Source organism: Notamacropus eugenii, chromosome 1 (genome assembly GCF_028372415.1).
Source record: "Notamacropus eugenii isolate mMacEug1 chromosome 1, mMacEug1.pri_v2, whole genome shotgun sequence".
NCBI classification, from domain to species: domain Eukaryota; kingdom Metazoa; phylum Chordata; class Mammalia; order Diprotodontia; family Macropodidae; genus Notamacropus; species Notamacropus eugenii.
Genome location: NC_092872.1, coordinates 102,701,323 through 102,719,838, shown reverse-complemented (window position 1 = coordinate 102,719,838; position 18,516 = coordinate 102,701,323). Strand labels below are relative to the sequence as shown.

The 18,516-nt window shown below is 37.3% G+C and overlaps 1 protein-coding gene across 3 annotated transcripts in view; it reads right to left on the bottom strand.

Annotated features, from left to right (window-relative positions):
* The window catches only part of ENTREP1 (endosomal transmembrane epsin interactor 1), a 76,439-nt gene that overhangs the window by 41,119 nt on the left and 16,804 nt on the right, over nt 1-18,516 (bottom strand). For all 3 annotated transcript variants that reach the window (XR_011967444.1, XM_072611175.1, XM_072611164.1), the window contains exon 2: nt 16,995-17,051. Coding sequence is in view for 2 of the 3 variants with exons in the window: in XM_072611175.1 (XP_072467276.1) it covers nt 16,995-17,051 (57 nt within the window). In the remaining variant the exon portion in view is untranslated. The remainder of the gene's footprint in view (nt 1-16,994; nt 17,052-18,516) is intronic.

The following is an 18,516-nucleotide window of genomic DNA, read 5'->3' as shown; positions in this document are numbered from 1 at the left end:
TTTCTTCGGAACTTACCTTTCTCTGTCTGTTATTTCTTCTTCCTAGGTACCTTTTGCAACTATGGCTAACAGAAAGTCTGAATCAAGCAAGAAATAGAAGAGGTCATAAAGAGATAAAATAGACAATATTGATTCCATAAAATAAAAAGCTTTTGTAAGAATAGTTAGAGCAGTTAAGATAAGAAAAAACTGTCAAATGGGAAAGAAATTTGCATCAAATATCTCTCATAAAAGTCTACTTTCTAATATATACACACTATACACACACACACACACACACACACACACACACACACACATATATGGAATTATCACAAATACATAAGCTCAAGAGCTATTCCCCAAAAGATAAATGGTCAATGGCTATCAACAAATTTCTAAAAGAAATGGAAACTACAAATGGCCAAATCAAAATGTAAGCAAAACAAAAAAAAATCACTAATAATAAGAGAAGTGAAAAATAACTGTGGTTTCACCTCATATCTACTAAACTGGCATAGATTACAAAAGATCAATGGTAAAGAGATTATAGGAAGATAGTTCCATTGATGACCCAACCGTGAAGGGGTCCAACCATTCTAGAAACAATTTGGAAGTATTTGAGAAAAGTTGTTAAACTATTCATATCCTCTGATCTAAAGGTCTAACTCCTGGGAAAATAGCCCTAATCATTTCAAAGTCTGTCCCACCCCTGCAAAAAGACTCTATAAATAGCAAAATATTGATAACATCACTTTATGTGGCACCAAAGAACTAAAAACAAAGTAGGTGAATATCAACTGGGAAGTGATTTAACAAATAATAGTATATAAATAATAATAGAACTTAGGAAACATTATGAGGAATCTGGAGAAACCTCAGAGAAACAGATGAGTGAAATAATCAGTAACAAGAAAACAATACACAAAATGACTACAGATACTTGAACAAAAAAGAACAATGAAACAAAACCTAATGTGCTGTGAATTATAAAAAAGAGATGAGGAAATTCATCTCCTTCCTTTCCTTAGAGAGGTGGGGGACTATGGGTGTAGAATGTTTCATACACAGTTTTTCTTTGTAACACAGGAAGGCAGAGCTAGGGAATAGGTGTATCTGGAAAGGACTTGTTATAGCTAACATTTTATAGTGCTTTAAGGTTTGTAAATCACTTTACATATACCATCTCATTTGATCCTCCAAGACAACCTGATGATATTCCCATTTTTTACAGATGAAAAAACTGAAGCTAAGACAATTTAAGCGACTTACCCAGAACCCCCAACTAGTAAACTTCTAAAGTGAGATTCAACCTGACCTGGAGTCTTCCTGTCTCCAAGTTTAGTCCTTGGAATCTCCCTTTTTTTATACCTTCCTCAACTGGGGAGTATTACTTAGGAGACCCCCTAGTTGAGAATAGGATAGGAAACACTGACTTTCCTTTGATTTCTCCACCTTCATTATGTTTGCGAGGGAGCAGGGCACTGAGATGGTGGCCGTCTTCTAAACTTCTGTTGATTAATTTATATATATGTGTGTGTGTGTGTATATATATATATATATATATATATATATATATATATATATATATATATATATATATATACGTATATGTATATATATACACACAGGCACACATATATTCATACACATATCTTGTTTGTACATAGTTGTTTTCATGATGTCTCTGCCATTACATTGTGGTCTCTGAGAGCAGGGACTGCTTTTTTGCCTTTTTGTATCCCTACTTCTTAGAATAGTGCCTGGCAGAAAGTAGTGCTTGTTGACTGAGTGATTGATTAGACTTTCTTCTTCTTAGTAGAAATAGAGAGGGATGGTCAGAGTATCAGATTAGCTGAGTAGTGGTGTTCTCCATATCTTTCTTAATTTTTTGGGTAAAGCTTCATCAAATATCTCTCCTTTGCCCTCAGTCTAGAGGTAACCATCTCTAATCAAGAAGATGGAGAAAAAAGGAAGCTTTCTTCTCATTACTTTCTTATCTATATTCTCTTGTATGCCTCAGAGAATGATAGGGCATTCTAATTATTCTACCCCAGTAATGTGCCACTGAAAATGAAATATTTTTTTAAAATTTTTTTCATATGGCATCTTTTGCTATATCAACAAACCATTAAGAAATAATAATGCATGTAGATTTTTCTTCCCTTTCCATTTGAACATAAAATGACTTTCCAACTAAGTCACTTGCCAAGGGTTGGGCTGAATCAACATGTCCTTTCTGTGCTTCTGTCAAGGTTACTCAACTTGCTTTACCAAACCCAAGACAATCAAACAAAATTCAATATAGAAACTGCCACACATTGAAGATAACATGAGCGTTTATGCACCAAACAGTTCTGTTAATCAGTTTTGCCAGCTATACATAACTTTTTACATGTCATTGCCAAATTAATGTACTTTGACCCAGCTAGTGTTTTACATAAAAAACACAAAACATTTACTCATATCATCGGGAGTATTCACTCCCCAAACTGAATACTTTGAATTGATTTCATTCAAAGTAAATAAGAATGTTTCTTTTTAAAAGTATCACCTGAAGCTAAAATATGCCTTGAATGAAAAACGCTGATTAAATTTCACAGTGCTCTATCTCAAATATCCCCCCAAAAAAACCACTTTCTAAAGAAACTTCTTGAAATGACTTCTAAATTTGAAACTGAGATTACCAAGTTTACACAAGGTGGCTCATCTGGGTAAGTCATAGATTGTAATTACTTACTTAGACTCAATACCAATTACCAATTGGGCCAATTTTAGAGATCATCTCTGAAGGTTATGGCCTAAGCCATAAAAAATAAGATAAATGATAAACCCGCGTAACTAACAAAGCATTCCTCATCAAATTTATGCAAGAAATTCTGGTTTCAAAATCATACATTTATTTTCTGTCTAATAGCTATTTCCTCAATGGCTATTTCCCATGTAGGAAACCTAAATTCATTTAATCTTTTTAGCTAAATGGAAATTTTTCTTCTCACTAGCTGTACTTTAAAAAGATATTTATAAAATGCTTTTGAGTTAAGGAAGCAAGCTTCCAAATGGAGGAAGGAATAAGTCAGAAGTTATAGGTTTAAAAAGCTCTACTATTTCATGACATAGTTAACAGAGAGCCAGCTTTGCAATAAGGAAGACTTGAGTTCAAATTCTGTCTGTAATAATAGTCTGGCTCTGTGTGTCTGCACAATTCACTCAACCTCTCAATGATCCAAGCAATTGCCTCAATAAAAATCACAGAGCAAGTACTGAGCTGCATCGCATCAATAGAGGCAGTTTCTTCATCAGGAGTCTAGTCCAAAATAAATACATAAAACCTAGCCAAATGCTGAATAGGTACATTGACTAAGCCTGCTCCCAGATAATGCATAATAAAATACAAGTCCCTCCTTGGTGTTATGAGTGGGAACTCCTTGGTGGGGGTTATGGGAACAGAATGTTGCCAATGCTATCATACAAGAATACTTGGCAATGGACCAAAGGAAGGAAGGGAGGGAAAAAGAGAGGGAAGAAATGAGGGAGGGAGAAAGGGTAAGAGGGAAGGAGGAACGAAGAAAGGACTTTATAAAGTGTCTACTATGAGTAAGACACTGTGTTAATCCCTACTTTTTGATTGACTGGCTAAGTTGCTTACTTCAATTAGTGACTAAGTTTTTCCCATGAACAAAACTGGGAATCAACACACAGTCCACACTCCTTTGAATGATTTCATGGTATATTTGGGTATCAAGTATCTTGAGACATCTAGAAAAGGATACTACAAAAATAATTTTTCTTTGGCTTGTATTTTAAATAAAGGTGGGCTCCCAATTTCCATGACATGTACCTGGAAAATTATGTTAATCTGACTTTTGCAAATTAAATAATGTATTAAAAATTTTAGGGGCATTGTCTATTTAAAAAATCATATTTTTATTAGGCCTATTTCCAAAGATGATTAGGGGAAAAGGAAAACAACCTATATGTTCTAAAATGTTTAGAGCAAAGAACTAGAAATTGCAGGAATGCCCATCAATTGGAGAATAGCTGAACAAGCTGTGGTATACGATTATGATGGAATATCACTGTGCTATAAGAAAGGATGAACTCAATAATTTTAGAAAAACATAGAAAAGCTTGCACAAAATAATAGAGTGAAATGACTAGAACCAAAAGAACATTATAAATAGTAACAATATTGTTTTAAGAATGACTGAGTGAATAAGTCATTTTGTCTATTAAAAATACCCAAATTACTATAAAAGCCATATGAAGGAAAGACACTATATGTATCCAGAGAATGAACTGATAAATAGAAGCATATTGTGTCTAATGGTAGCCATCTCTAGGTTGAGGTACAGGGAGAGAAAAAAGGAAATTTACATAATAATTTTATTATAACTAATAGCAAGTTATACATAATAGATTTGCAGTTTCATGTGCAAAACAAAAATAAAGTTCTACTTTTTGCAGATAATGTAAAAAATCATATTGTGAATCTTTTTGTATTTAATTGCATGATAGTGTATCAAAGCATTCGAGCACAGTGACTCCTTTTGTAAAATGAAGAATCAGTTCCTAATTAATCTTTTGTATACAGATTTTTTCACAAACCATGTTAGTTTAAAAATGAAGTAAACTTATACAATAAATCTCTAATTTTTAATTTGCGACCATTTGAAGAAACGGTGGGAAGGAATTTACCTTTGCTTAGCAGCCTCTTTCTCCTAATACAATAAGTGCAAATTGAATTTACAAGTGAAATTCCAAGTGAATAATGAAAAGCACTTTCTTTTAAAGAATTTTAGAAATTTCTATTTAAATGCAATTTACAAACCGAATGAAAATCATTCTTATCTGCTCATTAAAACAAGTTGCCTAAATGACCTTTTAACAGGAGTACTTTGTCATCCTTACTTTAGTTCTTAAAACTATATTAGCTTTTATTCAAACTGCATTTTATATTAACTTTAAATGGAAGAGTAATTATGTACATAGGTATCAATGGTAAATTATCACTCATACTATAATTTATTCTAATTCTTATGACTTTAAATTCAGATTTATGTGTATGTGTATAAATGTCACATAACATACCAGCATGCCTACATGTATGTATGTATGTATGTATATGTGAATATAAGAGGCACTTGAAGCCAGGAAGATCTATGTTCAAGTCCTATCCCTGATACATACTACATTGACTATGTGACCCCAGGCACAACTCAGAGCTCTAAAAACTCCCAAAATGATCAGTTACAGAAATGTTACTGACCTTCCTTGGAACAGGGAGTTTTCTTACCTGAAGTTCCCTATACCAATGAAATCACAAGTGAGGTCTCTATCCTTATACCATGGTTGTATAAGTAACAAGCACAGACTTAGAGTTAAGGATATCTGGATCCAAATTCTACCTCAAATGGTGGCCATTAGCTTTGTGACCATAGTTAATTCCACTGACCACTAATGTCAAAGGAAATTATCGAAGAGTGTAAGTCACAGATGTGTTCAGATCTACCCTGAGGGGAGAGAATTCCCAAATCAATACAAACATGAAAGTCTTTGATTTACTAATGTCATCAGTATCTATGTACTTTGCTGTCAGTGGGTAGTGTACTAGTTCCACAGTGCTTAGCAAAGTGCATTAAGATATTCTTTAATTTCTATTAAACTAGAGATGCCAAATATCTTGGCCACATCTGTAACTGAGTGCTACCTAACCAGATTAAAATACAGTTGGGAAATATTTAACAAAATAACTAGAAATAGAACATAGATATATTAATGTGTGGCTTTCTAAGTCAATATGCAGCCTACAGAGATCGTTATTTACAATCTATTGCACACACACACACACACACACACACACACACACACACACACACCCCTAACCTGAGTTTGACACCTGTGCCAAATTAATAAAAATTAATGATGCAGGGCATTTTTATTTTTGTTGTTGATGGTGTTTCATTCACTGCAAGGGTGTCATAGAAAATGCTAATGGTGCAGGGACTCTTTACCTTGAGATATCATGGATCCCTTTGGTAGGTTAGAGAAACCTGTGGAACCCTTGTCAGAGCAATAGTTTTAAATACACAAGTTAAAATACATAGAATCACAAAGGGAACCACTTATATTGAAATAGAGATGGCAAAAAAATATTAAAACAAGTTCATGGACTCCATATTAAGAACAACAGCATATGACAGAAACATATGTCTTTTGAGCTCTTTAGGGGATCTGAATTACCTCAATGAGCAAAACTGGTTGTGAATATGAGAGTGTTCCTCATCAACACAATGAATACTTCCAATATTTAATGAACACTTCTGATGTGTGGTACTTGGATGGGCTGTCTAGACTTTAAGGGTACCCTTGAGATGAGTTCCTCAACACTTTCTCCACTTACCCCCATACCTCCACAAGGAGCAAAGCCCTTGGCAGTAGATGACCAGTAACTGAAACTGAAGTATAGTTAAAATAGCTGAACTACCAGGAAGATGACACTGTGAATCCTATAAAGTGAAACATCCTATCCTTACTTATCTTGTATCTTTTAAAAATGAGGGGCAACAGGGTAGAGTGAATAGAGAGCTAGCCACAGGGACAGGAAGAGAATTCCTCAATTCAATTCCCATTTCTGATACCCATGGGAAAATACCTTGGGCAAATTACTTAACCTCTCAAAGCCCCAAGATAACTCTCCTGTATATCATCTTTTTTCCTTGGTTTTCACCACACTAATTTCTTGGTTCTCCTTGTCTGACCACTCCCTTTCAGGATCCTTTGCTGCCTGATCATCCATGTCATGACCCCTGATTGTGAGTTTTCCCCAAGGTTCTGTCCAAGGTCCTGTTATCTTTTCCCTTTATGTTGTCTCTCTCAGGAACCTCACCGGCTCCCATGGGTTTAACTGTTATCTCATGGGATGACTCCTAGAGCTCTATAGTCATCCATTAGTTTCTCCCCTGAGATCTTTCAGTTTTGGCATCATTGAATGCCTATTGGACATTACAAATGGGACATCCTAGGGACATATTAAGCTCAACACCTCTAAACCTGAAATGAACTTTTCTCCTAATATTACCCCACCCCTTCCAAACTTCCTTATTTTTGGCAAAGGAACTGCTGTCCTTCCAATATCTCAGGTCCATAACCTCAGCATTCTCATGGATTCTTCATTCCTCCTTTTCCCAGCAAATCCAATCTGCTGCCAAAATCCTGCCAATTCTACGCTAGCAACATCTGTAGTACCTGGGTCCCTTCTTTCCACTCTCATAGCTGCCATCTTAATTCAGGCCCTTGCAATGTCTCTCTTGGATTATTTCAACAGCTTTCTAATTTGTCTCCTTACCTCAGGAGTCTCTTCATTTCAGTTCATGGTACACAATGCAGCCACATTTGTTTTCCTCAAGCACAGATCTCACCCTATTCTCCCAACTCCAATGACTTCCTATTGTCTTTAGGATAAAATATAAACTCCTCTGTTGAGTTTTTAAAGCCCTGCACTATCTGAATCCCAACCTATCTTTCCAGCCCCAGTGAACATTACTCAATTTCCTGTATTTTGTAATCCTACCATATTGGCTTTCTCTCTCTTTCTTACATATGACACCCCCTCTCCCATCTCTGTCACTTTGTACAGACTGTCCCCCAAGTCTGGAATGTAGTCCATTCTTTCTTTAAGATATGATAACTTCATGTATCTTCTGCATGAAGCCTTTCCTGATCCCCCCAATTACTAATTCCCTCTCTCCTAAATTAATGTAAATCTAATGACATTATATATTTGTATTGAATAACTTCATATTTGTGTTGTATGTATACTCTCTCCCCCTTTGGGACAGATGCTTGTTGAGAGTAGGGATTGTTTCATTCTTTGTACTTGTATCCACAATGCCTAGTACAGTGCCAGGCACAAAATAGCCATTTAATACTTGTTGATTGACTGACAGACTGTAATTGCATTACAGTTGTCAATATGAGTTGATAGAGTGAGTCTCCTTACCCAAGAGTTCCCTGACCAATGAAAAAACAGGTCTGGACCTAAAACAAAATAAATTTGGATAAATCCATTAAAATAACAATAACTGTGTCATATATGATGATTAGCAACCAGCATTTACATAGAGTTTTAAGGTTTACAAAGTGCTGTCTTCCCAGCAACCCTCAGGTCAGTACTGCAAAGATCATAACGTGCATTTTGCAGATCAAGAAACTGAGGTTCAGACAGGTTACAGGACTAGCTCACATAGCTAGTAAGTTTCAGAAACAGGACCAAATTATAGATGGCCTAGGATCTAAACTACGGCATGCATACACGACTTCTTAAATGTGTATTCTGCTATTGACCGGCACATCAAGCGAGGAGATAATTTTTGACATTAACAGTTTGATGGATGTTGCATTACTAATACTACTTATAAGCTTTTTACATTTTTCAAGGTATTTTTACAACAACTGTGGGAATCATTTACTTCCATTTTACAAATGAGAAAACTCAGACTTAAGGAAGTTTAGTGATCTCCTTCCTACTAGAATCTCACAGCCCTCTCTTTTAAACTTATTTCTGCACTCATTCTCATTTGTTTTATAATTAATTTCTACAAATATCTTATTCCCCTTACTATATTGTAAGCTCTTTGAGGGGTGTGACCATGTCATTTTTAAATCCCCAGTGCCTATCATAGTACTTTGCATGTATGATAGGGACTGGACCTGTCATCTTATTAGAACAGGTAATTCCCAAATGAGAAAAATCCATTTATCAATGCATGTCAGTACCATCCCTTCAAGTCACAGTCTCAGAGTTGCTTAGAGCACTGAGAGAAGTGAGTCCAGTATGAGGACTTGAATTCAGGTATTTCTGGTTCCAAGGTTAGTTCCTTAACTGTGTGTAAGGCATTCTACCTTACGCAAAATAGGCATTTAATAAAAATTGGTTGAAATGAATTAAGTGAGCATTAGTGTAAGCTCCTTGAGTTCAGGGGCAATTTCAGTTCATTCATTCATTAAATAAACATTTAATAAGTGCCTACTATGTGTTGTGTACTGTGCTAAGCACTGGAGATACAAAAAGAGGCAAAGTCAATCCTTATCCTCAAGGAGCTTAAAATTCTTACCTTTATATCACCAGTAGCTAACACAATGCCTTGAATGCAATAGGAACTTAAATAAATGTCTGTTGTATTGTTGAAATGACTTTCTCAAGGTCAACCAGCTAGGTACCAGGAAAGTCAGGATAAGAACCCAAGTCTTCAGGGCCTCCATTATACCACATCATTTGGGACCAATAAATTCCATATAAACATATGTAGCCCAAAATTTCAAAAAAGATATAAGAACTGATTCCCCCCATCACAAGTTTGGAATTTCAAACTGCAAACTGATCTACTGACTATTTGCTTCATTTTTAGCTCATCACATGATCAGGCTAAAAGGGTTACCCCAGATCGTCCAGTCACTTTTACAGTTGTTTATTAGGATGGCAGCTAAATCAGTCCAAGTAAAGGTCTCCTTTATTCATGAAATCCAGAGAAGAAAATCCTCCATATTCAGCTGAATATATATATGTCTTAGGTTCCCCCAAGTTACACTACGAAAAGTTCTCCCTAACCTTTGAAAATGAGGTCACCAATAGGTCAGCACAATCCCTCAGTAGAGCTGGGAAAACAACTCAAAGAGTGTGCATTTCTGGTGTACCAGGAGTGCCATTTGTATGAAAAACAACCCATAATTACGTCTCACCTAAATCCCTTAAACTAGCATTAAGCACATTACAGAAAGCAAATACTTAAAATTGCCAACATACCAGCTTTAGACACATTTAACAACTATAATTAGTTGTCCCTTTAGCATTTCTTCCCAAAGATAAATAATCCCAATTCTTTTCATGTCTCTGTGAAAATGAAGAGGTCATTTATTCAAAATGGCTCTTCATTAAATAATCTCACAGTTCTGCACTTCTCATTTGACTTGCAGAGCCCAAAGCCAGACATTGTACTCTGGTAATAGTGCCCCTACTTTCAATCTGTCCCCTCTCCAATGCACACAACTGTCAAGTAGGTATTCCTGAAACCCAGATCAGAACATGTCACTCCTACTCAAAAATTTTCAATCTCTTTCTTTTCCTTTTGAGGGATCAACAATAAGTTTAATCAAGCACATATGTTATTCACTTAGTTCAGGGGGAAAAGTTAGTACTCTGAATTTCAGAGAAAATACAAAGAAATAATAATCAACAGATAGGGCTTCCAACTATCTAAGCGTAAGCAATACAAAAATCACAGATCAACAGACAGATCCAGTTGTCTGACCAACGTACATAGTTACTGGAGAGACAAGCACTAACATCTGGGTTTGCAAAGCCAGGGGTTCCTTGGCAGCTTCCCAGAGTCTCACCTGGCCAAATAAACCTTCTTCCAAAAACTAAGCCCCCTTAATGTCTCTTTATTGCTTCTTGGATAAGATACAAAATCTTCAGTGTAGCATTTAAGGTTTTCAATGATCTGCCTCCCATCAAATTTCCAATCTTATTTCATGCTGGGGATGGAAGCTCAATTCCATGTGGACAGTCTCAGGCGGGTAAAGGTGGGAACTTCTAAATCTTAGAGTTCTCACGAGGCCCCCCAGGAAAACGACTGGGAATCGAGGTGAACCGAGCTATCTCGTGTATTTCCGCCTCTTCCCGTGAGAGACGTGATGGGAGAGAGCTCTCCCCACCCTCGAGATTGCCCTCGAGATTGTCCCGGATCTGGGCACACTATTGTTATCTAACAGCACGGTATTCAGATGCAAACTATACGGCTGGAGAGCTTAAGTAGGATCAGGAAAGCCTGAAAGCGCTCTTGGGCGGAGGGGCCACGAGGGGCCACGTGTGAGGACACAAGGCTCCGCTTTTCCTCTCTCCTCTCTCCCCTCCCCCTCTCTCCCCACTTATACTTCTACTTCCAATCTCTTATTGTAAGATCTTTGCCTCCTTGGGAGATTCTTCGCTCCCTCCTAAGGAAGAATTCCCCTGCACTTGTAACTAGACCCTGAAATAAAGCTCAACCCTTGTTCGACTCTGGAACGTCCTTTCTCTCATACGAGCATCCGGTTTGGCCAGCCGAAGACCTCCGATAGAGGTAAGGGAAGACTCAGGTAGCCCACAGGCCTCTAGGCCTGGCAATTTCATATTACTCCTTGGTTAATAAATCTTGATTGCATGCATTGAGAAATGTAAGTCTAATCAAGTGCTTCTGTCATACTAATTACCATATGTAAAAGTAAATTGTCTATATGCCTGTATCTTGTGTTACATACTCTTCCATAAATGGTGTCTATTACAATCAAATTGATCAGTCATCAGTCCCCTTGTATAGGATATTCCATTGTCTCCCTCCATGCCTTTAGAGATGCCCCTCTAGGAGATCCTTGAAATCTATAATGTACTCTCTCCTTAATAGTTGGAAAAACACATAAGCATACATTCAACACATCTAGATCATTATGCATAAGGTACTCTGCCATGCTCTAAGAAATAGAAAAATGAGAATAGGGGATTTTGTGTGTAACCCAGTCCAGCTGGAATATGGGGTAAGAGAAGAGGAGCAGTAAGAAATACTGGAGCAAAGATAAACTGGAGTCATGCCTGAAATGCCCAAATCAGTGGGGAGCCAAGGGAGGCTCTGAGCAGACCTTTATACCACTACAGCAAGACCATGGTTTGGGCCACAGTTTAAAGACTGGATTGGAAAATAGATAAGACAAGAGATAAGAAGACCAGTTATGAGGTTATTGTTGTTCAGTCACCTCAGTCATATCTGACCTTGATAAAGATACTGGAGTGGTTTGCCATTTCCTTTTGCAGTTCTTTACAGATGAAGAAACTGAGGCAAACAAGGTGAAGTGACTTGCCCAGGGTCACATAGCTAGTAAGTGTCTGAGGCCAGATTTGAACTCAGGTCTTCCTGACTCTAGAACCAGTGCTCTATTTACCAAGAGATCTAGTTGCTCTAGAAGGCTATTACAATAGTCTAGGTGAGAAGGTAGCTAAGTGTTGCAGCTGATAGAGTTTTTCCTGTCTTTGATATACTTAGATTCTTCCTCCAGTGGCACAGATTATAACCCTTCACAACTTCTTATCTTGTATAATTTTGTTTATGTCTTTCCGTAAATCTGGGGGCAGCAAAGTGGTACAGTGGATAGAGCCCAGATCCTAGAATCAGGAGACTTATCTTCCCGAGTTCACATCTGGCCTCAGATACTTACTAAGTGTGTGGTCCTGGGCAAGTTACTCACCCCTGTTTGCCTCAGTTTCCTCATTTGTAAAATGAGCTGGAAAAGGAAATGGGAAACCACTTCAGTATCTTTACCAAGAAAACCCCAAATAGGATTGGTCACAAAGAGTCAGACAGAACTAAAATGAATGAACACCAGCAAGATGAGAGGAGTTAAGACCCTCAAAAAGAGTGGTCCCTGTGGGAGGGATGAGGGAAAGACAGACATGATAAAAACTAGAGAGTAGAATAGATACAACTTGGCAATTGAATGAATGTATGGAATGAAGGACAGAGCTATGAAGCCTCTATATTGCATGAAGAAGCCTCAGAAATGAAGATTTAGGGAGCCTCTGGTCAGGATTTCAGACACTGATAGTGAGAATAAAAGTGTGATTTAAAATTGCATGTTTTCTACTAATATGCCAAGCATATAACATAGAGGATAGAGGATAATGATACAGGATAGAGAAAATGAGATTCACTTGGACAGGACTTGTAATGTACACTCATCTGCATCTTGATTTCAATGTGCTATGATCATTTCTTCAAACCTTCTGATGGCAGCTAGTTGGTACGGAGGGTAGAAATGCTAAACACAGAATCAGGAAGACCTAAGTTCAAATCTTCCTCAGTCACTAACTAGCTGGTGACCTTTCTGTCTTATTATGGTTGTTGAGTTGTTTTAGTTGACTCCTTGTGATTCCTTTTGAGGCTTTCTTGGCAAAGATAAAGGAGAGTAAGTTTGCCATTTCCCTCTCCAGCTCATTTTATAGATGAGGAACCAGAAACAGAAGGTTAATTGACTTGCTCAGGGTCACAAAGCCAATAAGTGTCTGAGGCTAGATGTGAACTCAGAGCCTCCTGACTCCAGGACCCACACTCTATCAACTGACCCACCTAGTTACTCACCTTTAAAATAAAGAAGTCAGACTCAATGGCCATGTTAATCTCTTCCAACTCTAAAGCGATTATTCTGTGATGTTTAATTAATTGCATTATAGATTTCAAGGATCTCCTACAGGGAGAAACAATTAACCCATTTAGGGTTTCCTTGACAAAGATACTGGAGTGGTTTGCCATTCCTTCTGCAGCTCTTTACAGATGAGGAAACTGAGGCAAACAGGGTGAAGTGACTTGCCCAGGGTCACAGAGCTATTAAATGTCTGAGGCTAGATAATGGTGTATTCAGACATATTTCTGGGACTAGATGTAGTCTAGTTCATTTCTGAGATTTTTCTTCCACAACCAAAAGGATGCATTTCATTCATTGACCCTTTTGGATAATAACAGCTCCAGGGATAGGGAACCTGTGGCCTTGAGGCCACATGTGGTCTTCTAGGTCCTTGGGAGTAGTCTTTTGACTGAGTCCAAGTTTTACAGAACAAATCCTTTTATTAAGGGGATTTGTTATGTGATGTTTGGATTCAGTTAAAGGGCTGCACCTGAGGACACATGGGCCACAGGTCCCCTCCACCCCCGCATCCCCTTCCCCAAACTAGATTATCACTAATGCCTTGCTTGTAGCAGCTACTTGATAAAATGTTGGCTGAACTGAACTGGTTCTTCAATGACTTTAGCCAATCCTTTCAGCAGCACAAGATGTTAAGTCAACATGGCCAGTGAACTAGAACAAATAACACACCTGAACTATGACCCAGAAGAGCTATTGGATAGCATTTCTGGAAGTTAAATGAACGACTGTGGTTATTCCATTCCATTTGACATTATGCCTATTCCCAACTCAACTGTTCCAAAGTAAGCCAGGAAAAAAAGTTACAACGATATTTTATTTAAAAAGTGCCTACAGAGTGGTATATAACTTCAAACAGGCATTATTAAAGTGGGCTTTCAGATTGAATATCCCTACCAAAAATCAGTCCCTCAAAACCAACCAAGAAGCAAGAGGGTTGTGCATCTCAAAAGTGACATCATTACCTCATTTGTAAAATGAAGGGATTAAAGTCAATAATTACTAAATGACCTTCCAGCTAGGTAAGAGTAGATAGAGCATTAAAGATGGTAACAGGAAGACCTAAGTTCAAATTTTACCTTACATACTTATTGGTTGCATCACCCTGGGCAAGTCACTTAACCATTCTCAGCCTCAGTTTCCAAAGGCTAGAAAAGATGATGGTGATGATAATGATGATGATGATAGCCATAAAGTTCTAATTTCTAAGAGACCTTACTGGTTAAATATTATAGTAGAGTAAAATAAGAATAACCTCTAGAAATGATACATAAAGCTTTTGAAGAAAAAATGCAGACTATCTGATCTCAACGAAAAAAAAATATCCTAGAAAGTTCCCCCTAAAAACACATACACACATCCAATACCTTCCTCTAAAACCTAGCTCAAATCCAAATGGAAACAAATATATTCTTGTAAACATATTAATGTTACTTTTTTATATATAATAACATGGAAGGTTTAATTTGTATGAGGAATAGATAGCTTACTGTGAATTTCCAGTTCTTGAAGTTTTCAAATAAACTTGAGTTTAAAGAAACTAGGTCAAACTGACCCTCTTTTGTTCACACACAGTAAGAATCCTGATGTAATCACTGAAAGAATGATCAGAGAGGAAACAGGGATATAAGTGTTCTTCAGTAAAGGGTGATCAAGTGCTTAGAATGGTGCTACCAAGAACTGCCCCCAAAAAGAGCCCTTAGAAGGGGGAAGGGTGTGTGTGCAGAGAGCAACCTGACAACTGTGACTTAGCTAGGGGATGAACACAAAGTTTTGGAAAAGAGAAGCAAGTGTTGGAAGAGAAATCTAAAAGGATAAAGTCACATATAAAGTCTATTACTAACTGCCAAATGACCCAAATAAAAATAAAATCAAATAAGCAATGTGTTTCCTCTCCCAAATCATCAGAGAATCTTTTATTTAAAATAATACATGTAGCAAACTTTTGCTAAATTTCTTTGGGATACATGACCAAAATTATAATAATGATAGATATTGTTGATAGAGTAAATGCTTTAGAAATGTCATCTCATTTTTACTTTTATTAGCCACTTTTACACATAAGGAAACTGAGATGGAGAGAGGTTAAGTGATTTGCCCAGTTAAGTGTCTGTGGCTGGATTTGAACTCAAGATCTTCTTGACTCCAGGTCCAGTTCTCTATCCACTTCACCACCTAGCTGTCTTCTAACACGAGAAAGAACATCTTTAATATATGACACATACCTTATAGTGACCTGTGGACCTAACTTGTCTTACCTACTAAATTATAAGGATTTGAGATCAGGTACCACATAATTATTCATCTTTGCATTAACACAGCACCTGGCCCAGTGCCTTTCATGTTGAATGCAATGCATTACATGTTGGCTACATGAATCAATATTATACAACATATCAATTTGATTGCCTCCTCCAATTATAACCCTTCACAACTTCTTATCTTATTTAATTTTTGTCTATGTCTTTCTGTAAATCGGGGCCAGCTAGGTGGTACAATGGATAGAGCCCAGATTCTGGAATCAGGTAGACTCATCTTCTTTAGTTCCAGTCTGACCTTAGACCCTTTCTAGGTGTGTGGTCCTAGGCAAGTCACTTAAATCCTGTTTGCCTCAGTCCTCATCTGTAAAATGAGCTGGAGAAAAAAATGGCAAACCACTCTAGTATCTTTGCCAAGAAAACTCCAGATGAGGTCATGAAGAGTCAGCCATGACTGAAACAACTGAACAACATCTATAAATCATCCCTCCTGTTCAGAAAGTCATCCATGGTTTCTTTGAACATTTCCAAGCATTTAACAGTACCAGTAGCTGGAACATGGAGCTTGCTCGAAGACACTAACATTCAGGGACACACTTTCTCTCCAGGGTGGGCCTCCAGTCTAACATCTGGCACCAGTGCCAACTCAGTTGTTCCCTGAGACCCAGAAAAATCAAATTTGACTCAGGCATTAAAACTCCAAATACTTTCAGTGGCTGCCCATATGTTTTTCCCTATTCTCACTAAATGACTAGCCTCAGATGTATCTTTTATGATCCTTTTTTCCGTATAAATTATGTCTGCCATATAATTCTTTTCTCTTACCTTTGGGGCAATCTACAATTTTGACTCTTCTACAACCATGGCATTCCAAAATTTGCAGCCACACTCTGTCATCCAAAGAATATTATTTTTCAAAAGATGACTTTTGCATCAGTGAACCTACTGATAGATTCTAAAGGACCTATATTAGTTCCCAAATACAATGGATTTCATAGGGGGAGGGGGAATTTGTAATATTTTAGGACTTGAAGCAGTTAATGAGGATTACCTTCAATATGTTAGTTAGAAGAATGAGAGGAAGGCCTCTAATGCACTAAGTACAATCTCTAAAGAGGATATACAGAAGGTCATGGACAAGAACTACATGGGATAAAGAAGACAGACTTATCTACTATCAAATTACCTATAAATTATGTACTACAGAGTAGAATGGCCTCACTGGCAGAATTAAGACTGAAAATACATGGTACTAGATACTCAAGACTTTAAGTAAATCCTCGGTGCTGGAAAGTGTTGTAGTCTCTTTCATTGTTAAAATAAAAAGCAACAAAAATGAAAAGTTTGACAGGACTCTTCATATTTTCATGATGAAAGAAAACTACAGTATTTTGCCTTTGTTAGAACCACTCATTTTTGAGAGGGAGAGGAAACTTAACTTCTTTTTAAATGTTAATTTTGTATCAGAACTGAATTCTTTCTAACGAGTACATTTTAACCCTGTTAATGGTTTGTAAAACTGCTACATACCAAAAGTATCATCGGTCTTTTCCATGTTGTTAGTCCTATGATTCCAGAGAGGATCACCTGCAAAGGTAAACATAGGTATGAGTTTCCCTTTTAATAAAACCTATATTAAGAGAGACTGTAAAACTGAAAAATTCTCTAATACAAAAGTATTAGCACTGCTGCTTGTCACAAACAATGCTCTGAGCCCTGGAAGACACCACCTTGACCCTGTAATGTATGTTATTTCACAAAACACGCCCCCACTACTCACAATGGCCTTGTGTATTGAATGTCTTTCTTTTTCAGTCAGGTAGAACTACACAGATAGAAATGGTTTCATTCTTCTCAAAAGTCTTTATTATAGAGATCTTCAACAAAAATTTCATAGGCTCATAGATGTAGAGCTGGATAGGCACTTAGAGGCCTTCTATTGCAACCCTCTCATTTTACAGATAAGGAAACTGAGGCTGAGGAAACTGAAGGGGTGACTTGGCCAGAGTTATACAGGTAGTGTGCAATGGGTTTTGGATCCAAGGGTTTTGATTTCAAATCCATCTCTTTCCCATTGTTCAACACTGCCTCTTGGGGAGGGGCTAAACAAAATTGACTTATGCTATACTTTTTGGGGACAAAATTCAATATTTCCATTAAAAAGAATCTTGTTAGAAAGTCATGGTATCATTTCAATAAAACACAAGCTCAAAACTCATGAAAAGAAACCAGAGTTCTGGGGTTTTCCCCCTAAAACCTCAAATTTGCATCCCCCCTGTGGATATTATAATTCCAAGCGTTGGCCAAGGAATCACAATGGAAGTAGTTCTTCTGCCCCTTGGTTACATTCCAGTCACTGTTCAAGTCCATTACCATTGCACAATGAAGTTTGGGCCACGTGTGGTGGAGTTTTTCATTCACATATCCCTTTTACTTGCCAAATCCAACAGGTTCAGCAATTCACAGTTACCACTCACTAATAACAAAATACTTGTGGGGTTTTTTTTTCCGGAAAAGTTAAATATTCAACACCCAAGAAAGCTTGCAACACTTTTCACCTTCACATATTAGGAGAAAAACTTGCTACACGGTTAAAGGGATATAGATAGACAAGGAATTCTGGAGAATCAAATGCCAGAGATCCCAGGAAAGGACGGGAGTGGGGTGGAGTGGGGAAGAGCTTTCAAGAGTTTTAAGGTTTTTTATAAGACAAATAAGTTTTAAGAGACTGTACGCATACTCTAGGAACTCATAAGCCAGCTTACATTTTTAAACAACAAATAGAAACAAGGGCAAGGTAATAGGGGATGAGGACAAAACTGTAACGTGGTTCCGTAAGAAGTATCAGGAATGCCAAAGGTTAGGATGGACAGAGCTGGTAAGGAATGCTAACGACAGCAAAAAAGAATTTTTTCCCAGTCATTTGGGGGCCTAAAGGAAGAATGAAGAAGGAACTGGGTCTGTTATCCTGTTAAATGGGACAGTGATAATGGATGATAGAGAAAAGGTACAACCACTGAAGTTTAATTTTGCTTCTGTTTTCCCTACAAGG